This window comes from Leptonychotes weddellii, chromosome 7, assembly GCF_054177405.1.
Source record: "Leptonychotes weddellii isolate Sample4059 chromosome 7, ASM5417740v2, whole genome shotgun sequence".
NCBI classification, from domain to species: domain Eukaryota; kingdom Metazoa; phylum Chordata; class Mammalia; order Carnivora; family Phocidae; genus Leptonychotes; species Leptonychotes weddellii.
The window spans coordinates 86,435,198-86,451,257 of record NC_138375.1 but is presented as its reverse complement, the minus strand read 5'-3'; the positions used below and the strand labels follow the sequence as shown (position 1 = coordinate 86,451,257).

The 16,060-nt window shown below is 42.8% G+C and overlaps 1 protein-coding gene across 2 annotated transcripts in view; it reads right to left on the bottom strand.

Moving 5' to 3' along the window:
- Positions 1-16,060, bottom strand: part of SERINC5 (serine incorporator 5) — a 104,428-nt gene that overhangs the window by 11,647 nt on the left and 76,721 nt on the right. For both annotated transcript variants that reach the window (XM_031026563.2, XM_081826677.1), the window contains 3 exons: positions 11,617-11,828; positions 8,313-8,408; positions 4,578-4,704 (listed from right to left, as the gene is read on the bottom strand). In XM_031026563.2, the coding sequence (XP_030882423.2) occupies positions 4,578-4,704; positions 8,313-8,408; positions 11,617-11,828 (435 nt within the window). The remainder of the gene's footprint in view (positions 1-4,577; positions 4,705-8,312; positions 8,409-11,616; positions 11,829-16,060) is intronic.

Sequence of the window (16,060 nt, the reverse complement as noted above, 5' to 3'; positions counted from 1 at the left end):
TCTGCGGAGGAAAATGTAACCTTTTAGAAACAGATCGATTATCTCCAATTTTCACCTAAAAGATGGTATTCCTTCTTTAAAAGGGTTAGAATACATACTGCACTTCTGTAAATTCTTCGGAATAAAATGGTTTCAAGAAAAACAAAGCTTTTGATTCTGGCACCTCCGCCACTTTACTTCCATCATCAGAGAGCACAAAATGGGGAAGCTTTTGTTCTTATTTCTAAATACCTGTATTCTATTACTCAGCCATCAAAAAGAACGGGATCTTGCCATTTGCAACAATGTGGATGGAACTACAGGGTATTATGCTAAGCGAAATAAATCAGTCAGAAAAAGGCAATTATCATATAATCTCACTCATATGTGGAATTTAAGAAACAAGATAGAGGATCATAGGGTAAGGAAGGAAAATAAAACGAGATGAAATCAGAGAGGGAGATAAACCGGAGACTCTCAATCATAGGAAATAAACCGAGGGCTGCTAGAGGGGAAGGAGGTAGGAGGATGGGGTAACTGGGTGATGGGCACTGAGGAGGGCGTGTGATGTGTTGAGCACTGGATGTTATATAAGACTGATGAATCACTGACCCTCTACCTCTGAAACTAATAATACACTATGTTAAGTAATTGAATTTAATTTTAAAAATAAATAAATACCCGTATTCAGTTCATCATTAATAACAGAGGACTTCTACAAGTAGATGCCACTATAAAATATTATTATAATTCAGTCATGGCCTTCACCCACAAAATACTCTCTTGGAATTACCAAGGAAACACTGTTTTCACAGACTCCTTAAAAACCTAGGAAATTCTTATCGCCTGCATTCTATTACTCAGACCCCCCTGGTTTGATGAGCACAAGACACGTTGCTACACAACAATTCCTGGATTATGCAGAACCTCTTCCCTTCCAGGGCTAAGGCAGGAACAACTTCACCCACTGCTCCTTGTGGGGCATGGAAGGAGACTGACAGCATTTGCTTGCGACAGGGCCTCACCCTATAGACAAGTTACAGCCCGTTGACTATCTCTAGCCCGCACTCACAGGAAACCAGCAGTGCCTTGCAATTATGATAAACAAAAAAACTGCCTCCCCTCCGCCCACCCCCTCCACCCCCCCCCAACCACTGCCATGCCCAGGGCCTCTTCCATAAAGGCAGAATGATTCAAAATGCAGGTGGCTCTCCACACCCGCTTCAACTGCTTTTGGAACTGCCAAACTCCCCTAGATCAAAGAAAATCTCGAGAGAACATGTCCAGACTTTCCTGTTGGAGAGCACAGATTCTGCTCCCTGACAAACTTACAGGGCCCTTGGGAGATCTCATGACTATTCCCACCCTTTGTGTGAAGTTCAGTTATGTTCCCAAATATAACTGGTGACTCCTAGCTCCCAATGGAGAAGACAGTCCTATGTGAACTGGGGGGAGGCCTTGACATGCCCCTTAATGCAGAGACCAGAAGATTTCTAGTTGGTAGGTGAGGGAGCGGCAGGATTCTCAAAATAAAGCTTGTACACTCCTCCATTTTTTTTTCTTAACTTGTCCTCCTTTCTTAAATAAAGGTAGCAGACAAAGAACACACCAAAAGAATAGACACCGTGATTTGCCAACTCTTCTCAGTTTAAGCCAATCTTCTCTCCAATTCTGTCTTACCAACCTTGTACTTAATTTCTACCGGGTCTGCCCTATTGCCATGAATGTTTCATTTTGAATTAGCAAGTTGTTTGACATTTAATAAGGATTCTTAGTTTTTCCAATTTTAAATTCAAATTCCTAAATACTTAAATAATAATTATTTTTCTCATAAGCATAGTTAAAACTGAAATGGTCAGGACCATTTGATAGCACAAATACCTCCTAATAATAAAATGAGGAAAGTCATCCAGCTTATCCTTGAACCTCAGTGAAGGACCTTACTCCAAACAATCCCAGGGGGAAAAACGACTATGAACCTGCCTCTCCCAGCACTCTAGCCAAGGAGACACAAGGAGAGGGTTCCTGAGATTGGGGGTGGAGAATCACAGAAATGGGCTCTATGCCCCTCAGTTTCCTTACATACAACGAGGGAACTGAAGCTGACTGACTCCAGGATCCTGCCTTGCTGGACAGTCTGAACTTGAAGCCAACAAAATAACAATTTCAATCAAAATCTAGAGACCAAGAGGGGAATTAAGGAGTAGTTAGTGGAGGCTGGGGCCTAAGGGGGTGTCAGGGGGATGGACCTACACAAAGAGCCATTAGGGAACCCCTGCATGGGGTCCAAGCTCTGATATTTCTTATAGCAGTAATGCCTGGGGACAACAGAAGAGGCGTCTAGAGAAAGAATGGCCTCAGCTGTAAAGCCAGGGAGTAGGTTTAGGTTGAACCCTTCCTTCTAGCTAAGACAGCAAAGATAAAACATACTCATAGTGAGTGCCCCAGAAGCAGGACTTATGACAGAGAACCAGAAACCGAGTGTGGAGGCCAGCATGAGAGCCCCCTAAAGGAGCAGGTAAGGAGACAGCATTACAGTAAGGCTTCTAGGACCTTACAAAAAAGTTAACCCCAAACCCAAGCAATCTTGGGGCTTTCAGGGAAAACATGTAATGTTCACACTACGCAGTCTTTAGGCTTCCTACAACTGCTATCAAGAATTCTAGATATTCCTGGGGCGCCCAGCTGACTCAGTCAGAAGAGCATGCAACTCTTCATCTGGGGGTTTTGAGTTCAAGCCCTATATTGGGCGTAGAGATTACTTAAAAAAAATAAAATCTTAAAAAAGAAAAAAATTCTAGATATTCCTTTAAAAAAAAAAAAAAGGATGGGGCGCCTGGGTGGCTCAGTCAAGCGTCTGCCTTCGGCTCAGGTCATGGTCCCAGGATCCTGGGATCGAGCCCCGCATCAGGCTCCCTGTTCGGCGGGAAGCCTGCTTCTCCCTCTCCCACTCTCCCTGCCTGTGTTCCTGCTCTCGCTGTGTCTCTGTCTCCGTCAAATAAATAAATAAAATCTTTTAAAAAGGATAACAATTTTCAAAGCTGACTGCAGCTACCTGGAATCTCTGTAAATGCCAGTAACAGACGTTACGGAACGCTAGTGATTAAAGTGCAACACGGCGGTGCCTGCTGGGAGGAGGGGGTGGGCAGCAGCGACCACACAAGGGGAGCCCTCCCGGAACCTGGTAGCTCTGGAGCGCTGCTGTGAGACGGGGCGTCAGGGGCAAGCGCTCATTAGTCATCTACTTTCTCCTCACATCATCTGCAATATTTTTTACATGCCAATATAGAAAAAAACCTGAGGGATAAACGATGAAATTAGCTGTGCCGCCGCCGTTTCCCCCCTCCCCCGCCCCCGAAGCCCAAGAAAAACAGACTCAGGAAGGAAAAGCTTACTCAGAGAAAGAAGAGCTGAGAATCAGCATTCAAAATTTGGGTGGCTTTATGGTTTTCCTGACAACATTCACTGACTTGGGCCCGAATCCCATCTACTGCTTTGGGTATAGTAGGTACGAAGTGAACAGCTATGGAATTAATTAAAAATGAAAGGCCAGACATGGTCCCCGTGGTCCTTTCCGCTGTCAGGAGAATCTGTCACTCTGTCGGGGACGGGATGAGGACCAATGTTACGGAACCTTCACTGTGACAACCACCTGCACCCAAGCAAGCACTTCATGGCCTGACACGTGGCTGAACAAGTACTCTAAAAACCCAGTTCCAGTGTCTCCAAAATGTCTGTCTGTAGGTCCCTTTCTAACAGGAGGGAGTGTGAGAGCTGTAAGAGAAAATACCAGGGTGTACAGAAAGACATGTTATTTATATAAGCTAGCACCGTCAGGATTCTTCAGTTTCTGCCAGGGGAAGACCATAATACATTACACCTATAACAAGATGCAATTTTTATACATTGAAACATAACAAAGAAAACGTAAAACACAGAAGTAAAACCTAAATGTGAGAAGATCATTGCCAAAGGGAAGCTTAATTATCACTGAAATACATACTCAGAATCAGTAACTAAGCATTTCTACCCGTTACTTTTCTCCCTTGGGCAATCTTTCAAACATTCTAAATAAAGGCGGCACCAACCCCACCACGAACGAGCATGTGAAATACAGCCTGCTTTAACAGCACTGTGGGTTTCAGCATAAAAGAAAAGGGGCATTTCCTGTCTTTCTTGGGCCAAGCACAAAATGACCATGTATGTACGGCTTTGTACTCTTTCCATCAGCAGCAGAACAAATGGCATTTCCCGTGGATTAGAAAGCGGCCAAAATGTTCTGGCACAAACCATTTCTTCCCCACTTTGTACTCCCTTGCCCTCCAAAAATGCTTTAGCGACTAATATTCAACCATTTCCTCAAGGGCTGCAACGTACTATAGATCTATTATAGTCACCCATATAAATACAAGTAAGGAAAACGAAGTCCAAACACTGAGGTTCGATGCTGTGACACACACTTTTTACTTCAAGCTACTTTCCCTCTTCCTCAGGTGGGATTTGTTTCGCTGCCTCGCTGCTGTTGCTAAACCTTTCTTAAAATTTCCTCCGTACTTTTAAAGTTGCAAAGGTGGCCTCAAGTATCTCCTAAGACTTACCACGAATATAAGATGCACATGAACAAGAGAGTGGTACCAAGTCCAGTAACCAAGTTTTCGTCTCTGTACAGGTCCTGACCAAGGTCTGGCACACAGATCGTCACATTCCTCCCATGCTCATCTAGAGCTTACAAGGAAAAGACAAAGTAATCACAGTTAATTAGAAAAGCCTGTTGTAGCAGACAGACATTCATTTGGGGGAAATCTGGGTAGCTTGGAAGAGTGAAGGCTTATTATTGGAAACTCCTACTCTACAGTCCCCCTGAAGTCAGACTAGATTGCTGCTATTTCAAAGCACCCACTGGGGCGCCCGGGTGGCTCAGTCGGCCTTCGGGCTCAGGTCATGATCCCAGGGTCCTGGGATCAAGTCCCGCATCGGGCTCCCTGCTGAGCAGGGAGCCCCCTTCTCCCTCTCCCTCTGCCTGCCGCTCTCCCTGCTTGTGTGCATTATTCTATCAAATAAATAAATAAAATCTTAAAAAAAAAAAAAATGCACCCCCTCCCACCTAAGCAGCCTCTTCGAACAAGACCCTCAGATTCCAGCTGAATGCCAAAGGGTTTCTCCATGTCATGATGCAGTAAGAGTCTTGCTCTTTTCAGTACTCTTCTAACACTAGTAAAAAGTAAAACTATACCTATTTTTCAGTTGACTTAGCAGGCTCTAAACAGAGGTAGTATGCAGACATTCTTGAGTTTCCACCGTGTCCATCCTCTCTGGAAGCGTGTCGAGGCTACTCAACAACCAAATACATACTGGCTGTGCAAGAGCCACCCGGTCCAAAGCCTCCACCCACATGCGAAGTCCCTTTACTGTCAGTAATAGGGTGGTCGTGATGCTATTATCCTTTGCTTACTTCTTACCTCCTTTCCCAGGAAGGGTCTTCCATAATGGTCCCTTTCTCTACACTTTCTTTCTTTCTTTTTTTAAGATTTTATTTTTAAGGGGGTGCCTGGGTGGCTCAGTCAGTTAAGCGTCTGCCTTCGGCTCAGGTCATGATCCTGGAGTCCCAGGATTGAGCCCCACCTCAGGCTCCCTGCTCAGCCGGGGAGTCTGCTTCTCCCTCTCCTCACCCCCTCAGCTCATGTTCTCGCTCTCTCCTCACTCTCTCTCTCAAACAAGTAAATAAAAATCTTAAAAAAAAAAAAAAAATTTTATTTTTAAGTAATTTCTATACCTAACACAGGGCTTGAACTCACAACCCCGAGATCAAGAGTCACATGCTCTACCAACTGAGCCAGCCAGGCACCACCCCTCTACGTTTTCTTTTAAAAAATATATATGTCCTGTTTCTTTTTGTTGATCAGGTCTGTAAATGTACTAAATCTACAGTGCTAAAAAACATCACTTTATTTATAAATAGAAGAGTTATTTAAAGAGAAGTTCTTTCCTCAATGATGCTGTAGTATGCATTAATTCCATTTGTTACTATTGTGCACAAAAGCCTTGTTTACAAGGGAACAGTACAGATATATCATTTTCTCCACTGTATTTAATAGGTGTAACTGGTTAGTAGTTACTGAATCATGATGTAAAAAAAATGACAATACTCAGGTATGTGCTTTCTGAGTGTTTCAAATTACAGTCTATGAACATTGCTGACACCCACAGGAGAGAATAAAATTACCTGTGCAAAGGTGTGAGAAAAAACAGCATGTGTGCGTCAGTTGCCTGGCTGGCTCAGTCGGTAGAACAAGTGACTCTTGATCTCAGGGTCATGAGGTCAAGCCCCACATTGGGCGTGGAACCCACTTTTAAAAAAATAAAAGTAAGTGCTAAACACAAACACATCCTGGGGCGCCTGGCTGGCTCAGTCAAAGAAGAATGCAACTCTTGTTTTCAAGAGTTGTGAGTTCAAGCCCCACGTTGGGTGTAGAGATACCTAAAAATAAAATCTCTTAAAAAAAAGAAAAAAGGTTTTAAAATAAAAAAATAGCGTGTGACCTGGGAATATCCTGCATGTTTTCTAGATTTCTTAAAAGTTTCAAGAGGTAGGGTGCCTGGGTGGCTCAGTTGGTTAAGCATCGAACTCTTGATTTTGGTTCAGGTCATGATCTCCAGGTTGTGAGATCAAGCCCCACATCAGGCTCCATGCTGGGTGTGGAACCTGCTTGGGATTCTCTCTCCTTTTCCCTCTCCCCCTCCCTAAATAAATAAATAAAAATAAAATCCATTTTACAAACATGCACATTCTAAGTATTAGAAGACAGACTACAATTATTACTGGCACTCACATTTGAGACAGCAAAAACAGCTGTGTGCACTGTGGTGTAAGGAATCTTTATTCTTAGGCCAATGAAAAAAAAAATTTTTTTAACTGACCAAAATATGAACTTTTCTATTTAAGTAGTACCACCTGAAATTAAAAGGAAGTTTTCTATTTGTAAGTGATACCTGCCATTTAAGAGAAAAACACTGTAGCCAAAAACCTCATTACATTAAAACCAAAAATTAATAGTCATAAAAGAAAGTCTTAAAGAAACTAGACCTAAATAAACTTAGAGTCAAGATAGAGCTATTTAAAAAAAAAAAAAATTAAATCCAGGATAGACCGTACTTAATATAAGACCTACAATTGTATCACTTTGCACTATAAATAGCTATAAAGACAAGACTCATACACACAATACATGTATATAAAACTTTCAAAATTATCTTTGCATTTACTTTCTACTTTTAAAAAAGGAAAACAACTTCAATTTTCTATTCTAGAGAAAAGATAGCACATTTATTTAACTTGATTTATACAAGATCAAATGTACCCAAACATACATACATTCACACATACTTATGTGTATATATGTGTGTATACATTTATATACACGTTTATATATCACAAAAGCAATATGGATGATGAAATATAATGAGTTCAGAAATCAAAATAAGAAATGGTCTTTTGGTCTTTTACTGGCAAGGGGCTCAGATAATAACAATGTATAATAGAATAGGGCTCTTATAGTTCTCAAATAATCATTACAACCACTACAATAACAATAGCTAACCCTTATAGAGTACCTACGACATGCCAGGAACACATATATACATACACACATACACACTCATTGAATTCTTTAAAAACCACCCTATAAAATAGGAATCTTATTTAATTACCTTGTTAAAATAATAATTAAAATCCTCATTTTAAAGACAAGGTATCTAGGCAGAGAGAGGTAAATAACCCTCTACAAGTTACTGAGGTGACAGAACCAAGCTACAAACCCAGGCGGTCTGACTCCCAAGCTCATACATGTTGTGTTGTCGCTATAAATAAACATTTAAGAAGAGCAATTCAAGGTCACACAGTCAGCCAACGTTAGAGCTGGGCTCAAGTCCTGTCTCCTGCTTCCCACTCCCACGTTCCTCCCACCCTCTCTTACAGTCAGAGAGATGACCACCTGAAGAAAAGGAAATTAGTAACCAACGAAAAAGACAACGCAAAATAAGCAAAACACAATGATGTTCCTTGAAAACACAGAGCAGGAAAATGTAGATTAGCCCCAAAGCAAACTCAACAGCCCATCTTTGTTCCTGTCTTTCCTACACAGCAGGAAGACTCAGAAGAAGAAATTTTCATTTTCGTATCCCACGTTAAGGACATTATTTAGTGAAAAATCCAGATCATCTATATTGATTATTACATCTCTGACATTCTCATCAACAGCTCAGTAGAGACATACTCCTTCCTCTACAATGAAAATATTCAAACCCACGCTCCCTAAGAAGGCAGGCTGGCTTACCTACTTCTACGGGTTTGCTGGACAGCGCCGAGAAAGTGAGATACATCACGTAGCAGCTTATGAGCCCTGACTGCAGTAACCCGGAATGGGGCTGTCCTGGAAAGTCAAAGTGACAGATTTTAACACAGAGTTTTAAATTTCAAAAATAAGAAAGCCTAAAAACATAGGTCCCCATCCCCAAATGATACTCCTCAAACTTGGACCCCCAACTTTAAAGGGAAGAAGAGGTCAATAACATATTTTCCAAACAACACTAAAAAGACAGGGAAGTGGATGGAATTATACACTAAGCCTAACTATGTTACTTTAGAGATGCCAGGTTCTGCTGAGTGCTCTACCACCATGTTATTTTCATAACAACTATACTTAGGGGCGGCTGGGTGGCTCAGTCATTAAGCGTCTGCCTTTGGCTCAGGTCATGATCCCAGGGTCCTGGGATCGAGCCCCGCACTGGGTTCCCTGCTTCGCGGGAAGGCTGCTTCTCCCTCTCCCACTCCCCTTGCTTATGTTCCCTCTCTCGCTGTGTCCCTCTCTGTCAAATAAATAAATAAAATCTTTAAAAAAAAAATTTTTTTTAAGTAACAACTGTACTTAAACATACTGCCTAGTCCTCCTGAGGTTCATTAACACGAGCTCTTAAATATTAAGACCTCAGAAGAAAATTCACCATCATTATTTGTGAGACCACATAGCTTAGTGAAGTAAATGGGAGACAGATTTCATAGGGCATGGATTCCAGATTCTACAAAGCCATCAGACACTTAAAGTCCATGACAGTGGAAAAAAGCTCGACCTGTCAATAGACAAAAACAAACAAACCAAAAAACAACACCTTTGGGAATACCAGTTCAGGTAAAGAGGAAGGCACTGGGGCTCAGCATTCATTGAGGGAAGAGCTTTAATATGTTATAATATTTAAATTAAACTGTTTCAATCATTCAGAGTAACCAGGATATGACAAAAAGGATTTATCATTTTTTGGTGGAATTTTCAACCACCTGCCTACATGAAAGGATTTAGTTCATCCAGTCTTCCCTCTGATTAAATTTGTTTCAAGTTTTAATTATTAAATTGTACTGACCAGGGGAGCCTGGGTGGCTCAGTCAGTTAAGCATCTGCCTTTGGCCCAGGTCATGATCTCAGGGTCCTGGTATCAAGCCCCACATTGGTCTCACTGCTCAGGGGGAGTCTGCTTTTCCCTCTCCCTCTGCCTCTGCCCCGCACTCGTGCTCAGCCCTCTCTCTCTCAAATAAATAAAATCTTTTAAAAAATTAAATAAATAAAAATAAAATAAATTGTACTAACCAATAAAGATACAGAAATAGTCTTTTATAATGCTGCTCTTTGGCACGGGAATAAGACTCACTTTAGCAAATAATGCAAAAATATAGCAAAAAATAACTATTTTATTATTTTTTAAAGACTTTATTTATTTATTTGACAAAGAGAGACACAGCGAGAGAGGGAACACAAGCAGGGGAAGTGGGAGAGGGAAAAGCAGGCTTCCCGCTGAGCAGGGAGCCCCATGCAGGGCTCGATCCCAGGACCCTGAGATCATGACCTGAGCCGAAGGCAGACTCTTAACGACTGAGCCACCCAGGCACCCCAACATATTATAACTATTTTAAAAAGTAGGATTTAACCCAAATGGTAGTTTAATCTGAACACTAGTGTGTTTTAGGAAATTCTTAACTGATCAGTAAAAGGGACTAGGAGATTAGGACTCTCAATTTCAATAATGTACTTGAAATTTTCAGTACCAGAAAACCTTTAAATTATTCAATACTAGTTCACTTTTTTTGAAGTTTATTTAATTTAGTAATCTCTATACCCAACGTGAGACTTGAACTCATGGCTCCACCGATCGAGAGTCACACGCTCTTCCAATCGGGATGGAGCCAGCCAGGCACCCTAAGACTAGTTCACTTTTTAAATCACCATTTTAGAAATGATTTGAGGGACTATAAATTATTGGCCACCTTTCCCTTTTCCTATTAGAAACCTGGATATCATTTGCATTTCATCACCTGTAGAGTAAGATACCTTCAAGAATATTAGACTATGATTACTTCTTTCTATTTTTTTTTTTTTAAAGATTTTATTTATTTGACAGAGAGAGACACAGCGAGAGAGGGAACACAAGCAGGGGGAGTGGGAGAGGGAGAAGCAGGCTTCCAGCAGGGCAGGGAGCCCAATGCGGGGCTCGATCCCAGGACCCTGAGATCATGACCTGAGCCGAAGGCAGACACTTAACGACTGAGCCACCCAGGCGCCCCTGACTACTTCTTTCTATAGCCAAAGATGGTATTCTGGCTTAAGACATCAGAAGTTGTTTATAAAAGATAAACCAGACCTGGCCTTTCTAAAGCACTTTCAAATCCCATTATCCCTTCCTTTTTGCCTCTGTGGGTTTTTGTTTGTTTTTAAGTAATCTCTATGCCCAACGTGAGGCTCGAATTCATGACCAAGATCAAGAGTCACATGCTCTACTGACTGAGCCAGCGAGGCACCCCTCTTCTATTTGCCTTTGAAACAACCTTGGGCCAGGAAGGTTTACAGATTTCTGTTGGCTTTGCTGAGAAAGGACTGAGGTCTGAGGAAGGTTAGCTCGTGGGGCCAGCTACTGGCTCAGCCAGACTGGATTTCCTGCTTCCTGACTCCTAGGCCACATGGCTCCCGATTTCTGACCCAGAGGCCTTGGGTGAAAGATGAGCCCAGAAAGAGCTCCTTCTGGAGCCTTCTCATTCCAGTTTTACACAAGGATTATAGTTATTAATATACACTCAAGGCATCTTCCACTTAAAGGCTCCTTGTAGTACATTATTTAATAATGGTAACATGTGGGGTGCCGGGGTGGCTCAGTCGGTTAAGCGTCTACCTTTAGCTCAGATCATGATCCCGGGATCCTGGGATCAAGCCCCACATTGGGCTCCCTGCTCAGCGGGGAGCCTGCTTCTCCCTCTCTAACCTGCTTGTGTTGTACTCTCTGTCGCTATCCCTGTCTCTCTCTTCAATAAATAAATAAAATATTTAAAAAATAATAATAATGGTAACATCTGTCTTCCTATTTATTGACTTCACTACGTTCAGATCTTTCTTGACCTGAGGCATGCCAACGATCACATTCGACCCAAGTGTGGGATATGAAGAGGAGACTGCAGTCCCACCCTTCCTATGGCCGACCCATCCATGGTAAATTAAGGAAAGACCATAATTTAAAAACACATCTAAAAACATGAGGTTTTGCTCAAACTTACACACAACAAAACATAAATAAGGAGGAAGGGGGAAAAAACGTGCTTACGATTTTGGACGCAGGGCGAGATGGCTACCACTGAAATGAGCAGACAAAGGCCCCCGTTCAGCCCCAGGAGAATTTTGTTTTCCAGGCAGCCGTCCTTCTGTGTATAAAACACCGCCATCAGAATCAGGCCTCCGGCGGCAATGGAGTACATGATGAGGGTCACGAGGGCCAGAGCGGCGTACCACAGCTTGTTGGTGGCTGTGCCTGCCGTCCTGTTTCTCCACAAGTGGGTAAGAGGGAGAGGAGGGAAGACAAGTCAACGAAGCCCCCATTCTCTGACCACATTTACCACCCCTCAGGCACTGGCGGGGCTCTCAGGCCCCAGGCCATTAGAAACCCAGGTGTCCAGAAGACCTACCCTTTTGCCACAGTCATGCTCCAGCAAAGCCAGAAGGTACAGGTAAAATATGCAAAACAGTTCTGGTTCAGGCTCAGGATGTTTTCTAAACACTAAAACATTCTGTTTTTATGTGTATTCATCAACTAAAATGCACATCCACAGACTTGACTCTACCCTCCCCATTCTGAATAGGAATCTCCCTGGGGTCAGCTTTGGCAAGTCTTAAAAACAAAGTGGCTCTTGGGCGCCTGGGTGGCTCAGTCGTTAAGCGTCTGCCTTTGGTTTAGATCATGATCTCAGGTCCTGGGATCGAGCCCCGCATCGGGCTCCCTGCTCTGCGGGGAGCCTGCCTCTCCCTCTCCCACTCCCCCTGCTTGTGTTCCTGCTCTCGCTCTCTCTCTCTCTGTCAAATAAATAAATTAAAAAAATCTTTAAAAAAGAAAAAGTGGCTCTTGGATGGGGTTCTCTTCACGCTTTCCCGCTCAACACAGAGCCCGGACATGGCACCGCATCCTACTAGAGGTGCTGCCGCAGCTTCTCTTTGGGGAGAGAAGCAGCAAGCGACCTTCACTCAGAGAAACACTGGCGGACCTCAGCCCCTGCAGCCCTCCACGGCAAAGGGGCATCGACTGTGGTACTGCTTCTCCAGAACAATGCCACATGGCATGGAGGGAGAGTGTAAAGAGAATAAAATCAGCTGCGCAGTGAGTAAAAACTATAACAGGATTATAATAAGAAACTTAAAGAGATTAATTTGCTTTCCAGTTTATATACTTATTAACAAAGGAATGGGAGAAATAAGTGGTGGTTTAACAACCTACAGAAATCATTCAGAACAACAACAAAAAAGAATGTTCAAAACCACTAAACAAAGAGGACAGAACAAGAGGGAGCACGGACTGAATCACTGTCATCTCCCTTATGATTAAACGGCCCCACTGTAACCACATTCTAACAAAACTTCACAGAGAAAGCAACTTGCTTAATGTTTTCACAAAACTGGACAGTATTCAGGCAACTCAGCTAAAATGTTTTAATTATGAAAAAGTTATTGCAGCCAGAGACAAACAGGAGGAAAGACAGAAATGATAATGACCATCATATTCCTGAAACCAAGCCAGGCACTCAATGACCACAGAATTAGTCTAACATAAAAGGCACACAAAGGAAATGACAGAAAATGAGACTCGAGAAATGAAAAAAAAAAAATCTGAAAGCCAAATGGTAATCAATGACAGAGAACCAGAACGCATCGCGTAGAAAAAGGTGAACACGGCTGACCAGTGTGGGTGGGGTGCGACTGTTTCTCCACTGGTCTTTTGGGCTCTTGTTAGCATATGAAAGACTTTCTTTCTCTCTCTTTTTTTAAGATTTTATTTATTTATTTGAGAAAGAGAGAGAGAACACACACAAGCAGGGGGAGGAGCAGAGGGAGAGGGACAAGCGGAGTCTGCCCTGGGCGCAGAGCCCAAGGTGGGGTTTGATCCCACGACCCTGAGATCATTACCAGAGCCAAAACCACGAGTCAGACGCTTAACCAACTGAGCCACCCAGGTGCCCTGAGAAGAGGAATTTTTTACAAAAAGAAAACAGCTCCTGACTGCAATTTTTCTCTCCTGGCTCCCTCCTCCCCCACCATGTCCTCATCACCATCAGCGAAATCTACGAGTTCCAACTCTGGAATATACCAGAACCTAACTGCTGCTATCATCGTTCAAGCTACAGTCATCTTTCACCTGGATTATCTCCCATGGGTCTCCTTACTTGCAACTCTTTCCCCCTCTAATCTTTTCTGTAATTAAAATAGACATCCTATCATGTTCTTTTTGTTTCAAACCCCAGTGATGCCCTTCCATCTCACACAACAGCCCCAGAAGCCCGCCATGATCTGACCCAATGCCATCTCCTGTCTCTCCTCTGGTGCCCACCCCTCAGCACTGGGGTGCGGCACAGAGGATGCCCATTTGCCCCTCAACAAGCAGAGTCCTGCCTCCATCTCTCCCCCTTCCTTCTGGTCGCGGTTAACTCTCTCACACCAGATCGTGAAGCTTTTCCCTGCCCTGCTCTCCCCAAAGCCCACACCCTGCTTTCTTTTCCTCCAGTCTTTTCCCCATCGAGCCTGTCACTTATGTGCTTGGTCATAAACCGATGATCTACCCATGCTCCCTGCCCTCCCCAAAAGGAGAAGGTAAGCTCCACAGAGCAGGACATCACTGTGTTCACTGCTCTTCTCCTGCCGTTGAGTGCCTGGCAGATAGTATGTGCTTAATGAATACTGCTGCGAGGACTGTCAACGGTTAAAACGTAACTTTGTGCAGCAATGGTAGCAAAATGGCTGCCATTCCCGTGGCTCCAGATTCGTGGCTTCCTCCTCGGTGACAGCTTGCTCTTGCAGAAGTCCCACCTAAGTACCATGACTTATTTTTCTTTATACTCTCAGTGCCTACCACCACACTGTCTGGGCACACACTTAATACTCCTCCAAAATGTGAATAAATGCTAAATGGAAAGAAGCACTTGGAAGGAAATGAGAAAAGGACCAGACAATGGGCAGAGCACCAACAAAGTAAGCAGGCACCGGGTTGGGAGAGTCAGCTGCACTTGGGCTCAGGACTCAGGAGAACCCAACCACAATAGAAATTACAAATCTAGCACATTCAGAAGATGGGTCCTTTGTGAGAAACACCGGAATGTACCTTCTACTTTTTGCTATTTCATTTTTAAGAGTTGTCACTTCAAATCACAAAATTCGAGGTAGAAAGAAAAAAACACATTAAACATCTAATGCAACCATATTATTTTGCAGGTGTGAAAAGTGAGGTCAGAGAGGCCAAGTAATATGCGTAAAAGAAAACTGAACTAGAGAAGCGGGGACACGAACATCCGGAGCCTCCTGGTTTCTGGGCCCAGGGCCTCCATCCTACTACCACTGGGATCTTTTCCTTCTGAAGATGTTTACTGAAAAGAGAAAACAGGGATGCTTGGGTGGCGCAGTCAGTTAAGCGTCTGCCTTTGGCTCAGGTCTTGATCCCAGAGTCCTGGGATCGAGTCGCACGTTGGGCTCCTTGCTCAGCGGGGAGCCTGCTTCTCCCTCGCCCTCTGCCTGCCGCTCTGTCTACTTGTGCTCTCTCTGACAAATAAAGAAAATTCTAAAAAAAAAAACAAAAAAACAGAAAAGAGAGAAGAAAAGGGAAGAAAACGCACTTTGGTTGTTCCATTAGGAGCAATGTATTATATTTTCTAGACTAACCTTGTAAGCAACAGTCTTAGTTAAAAAAGATGCCCCCCAAAAACTAATAAGTTAATTTACCTGAAAGTACATTATTAGTGAGCTTCCTAGCTTAATCCTAATTTTAGGCAGACAAATCAACTATGAGTATGTTGACAAAAGGGATTTTGTTGGGGTATTAGCCTCAACGCTGAGACAACAATAACATCATTTGTTGCAAAGCTCTTAAGCCATTCTTACTGAGTGGTTTCTGGAACGTTTTCATAGCAGCCAAACTCTTCCAAAATGCCTGTTACAGCTTGGCATCAATAATTAGTACCGGAAAATGGCTTCAGAATCAATCAAAACAATCAAATCAGAGCTGAAGATGTACAAGTATTCTCGAGAGAACATACTACTTAATGGGCAAATCAGGCACTCAGTACTGAAGATGTTATTATTTTAAAAATTCCCCGTTTTGAAGTATACATGTGAAAATTTTAGGAAGACTTAGGATGATTTTTTATTAGACAAAATAAATTTCTGTAGTGCTACCTATGTGACTATTCAATGTGCTGTAAACATTTTAAAAACTGACTCTAAGTATTTGGGTACTTACTCCAATATTTACCAAATTATAAAATGGTAACACTAGCCTTTCACTCACACACCTCTTGATTTGCTCTCTAAAGAAACAAAACCAAAACCCAAATGAAACTACTACTACCAAGCTGAGAAATGTAATCAGAATGAAAAGAATGAGAAGCATTTTCAGGGGTCCTCCCAACAGGGAGCCTGCTTCTCCCTCTCCTTCTGCCGCCCCCTCTCCCTCTGCCGCTCCCCCTGCTTGTGCGCTCTCTCTGTCAAACAAATTTAAAAAATCTTTTAAAAAAAAA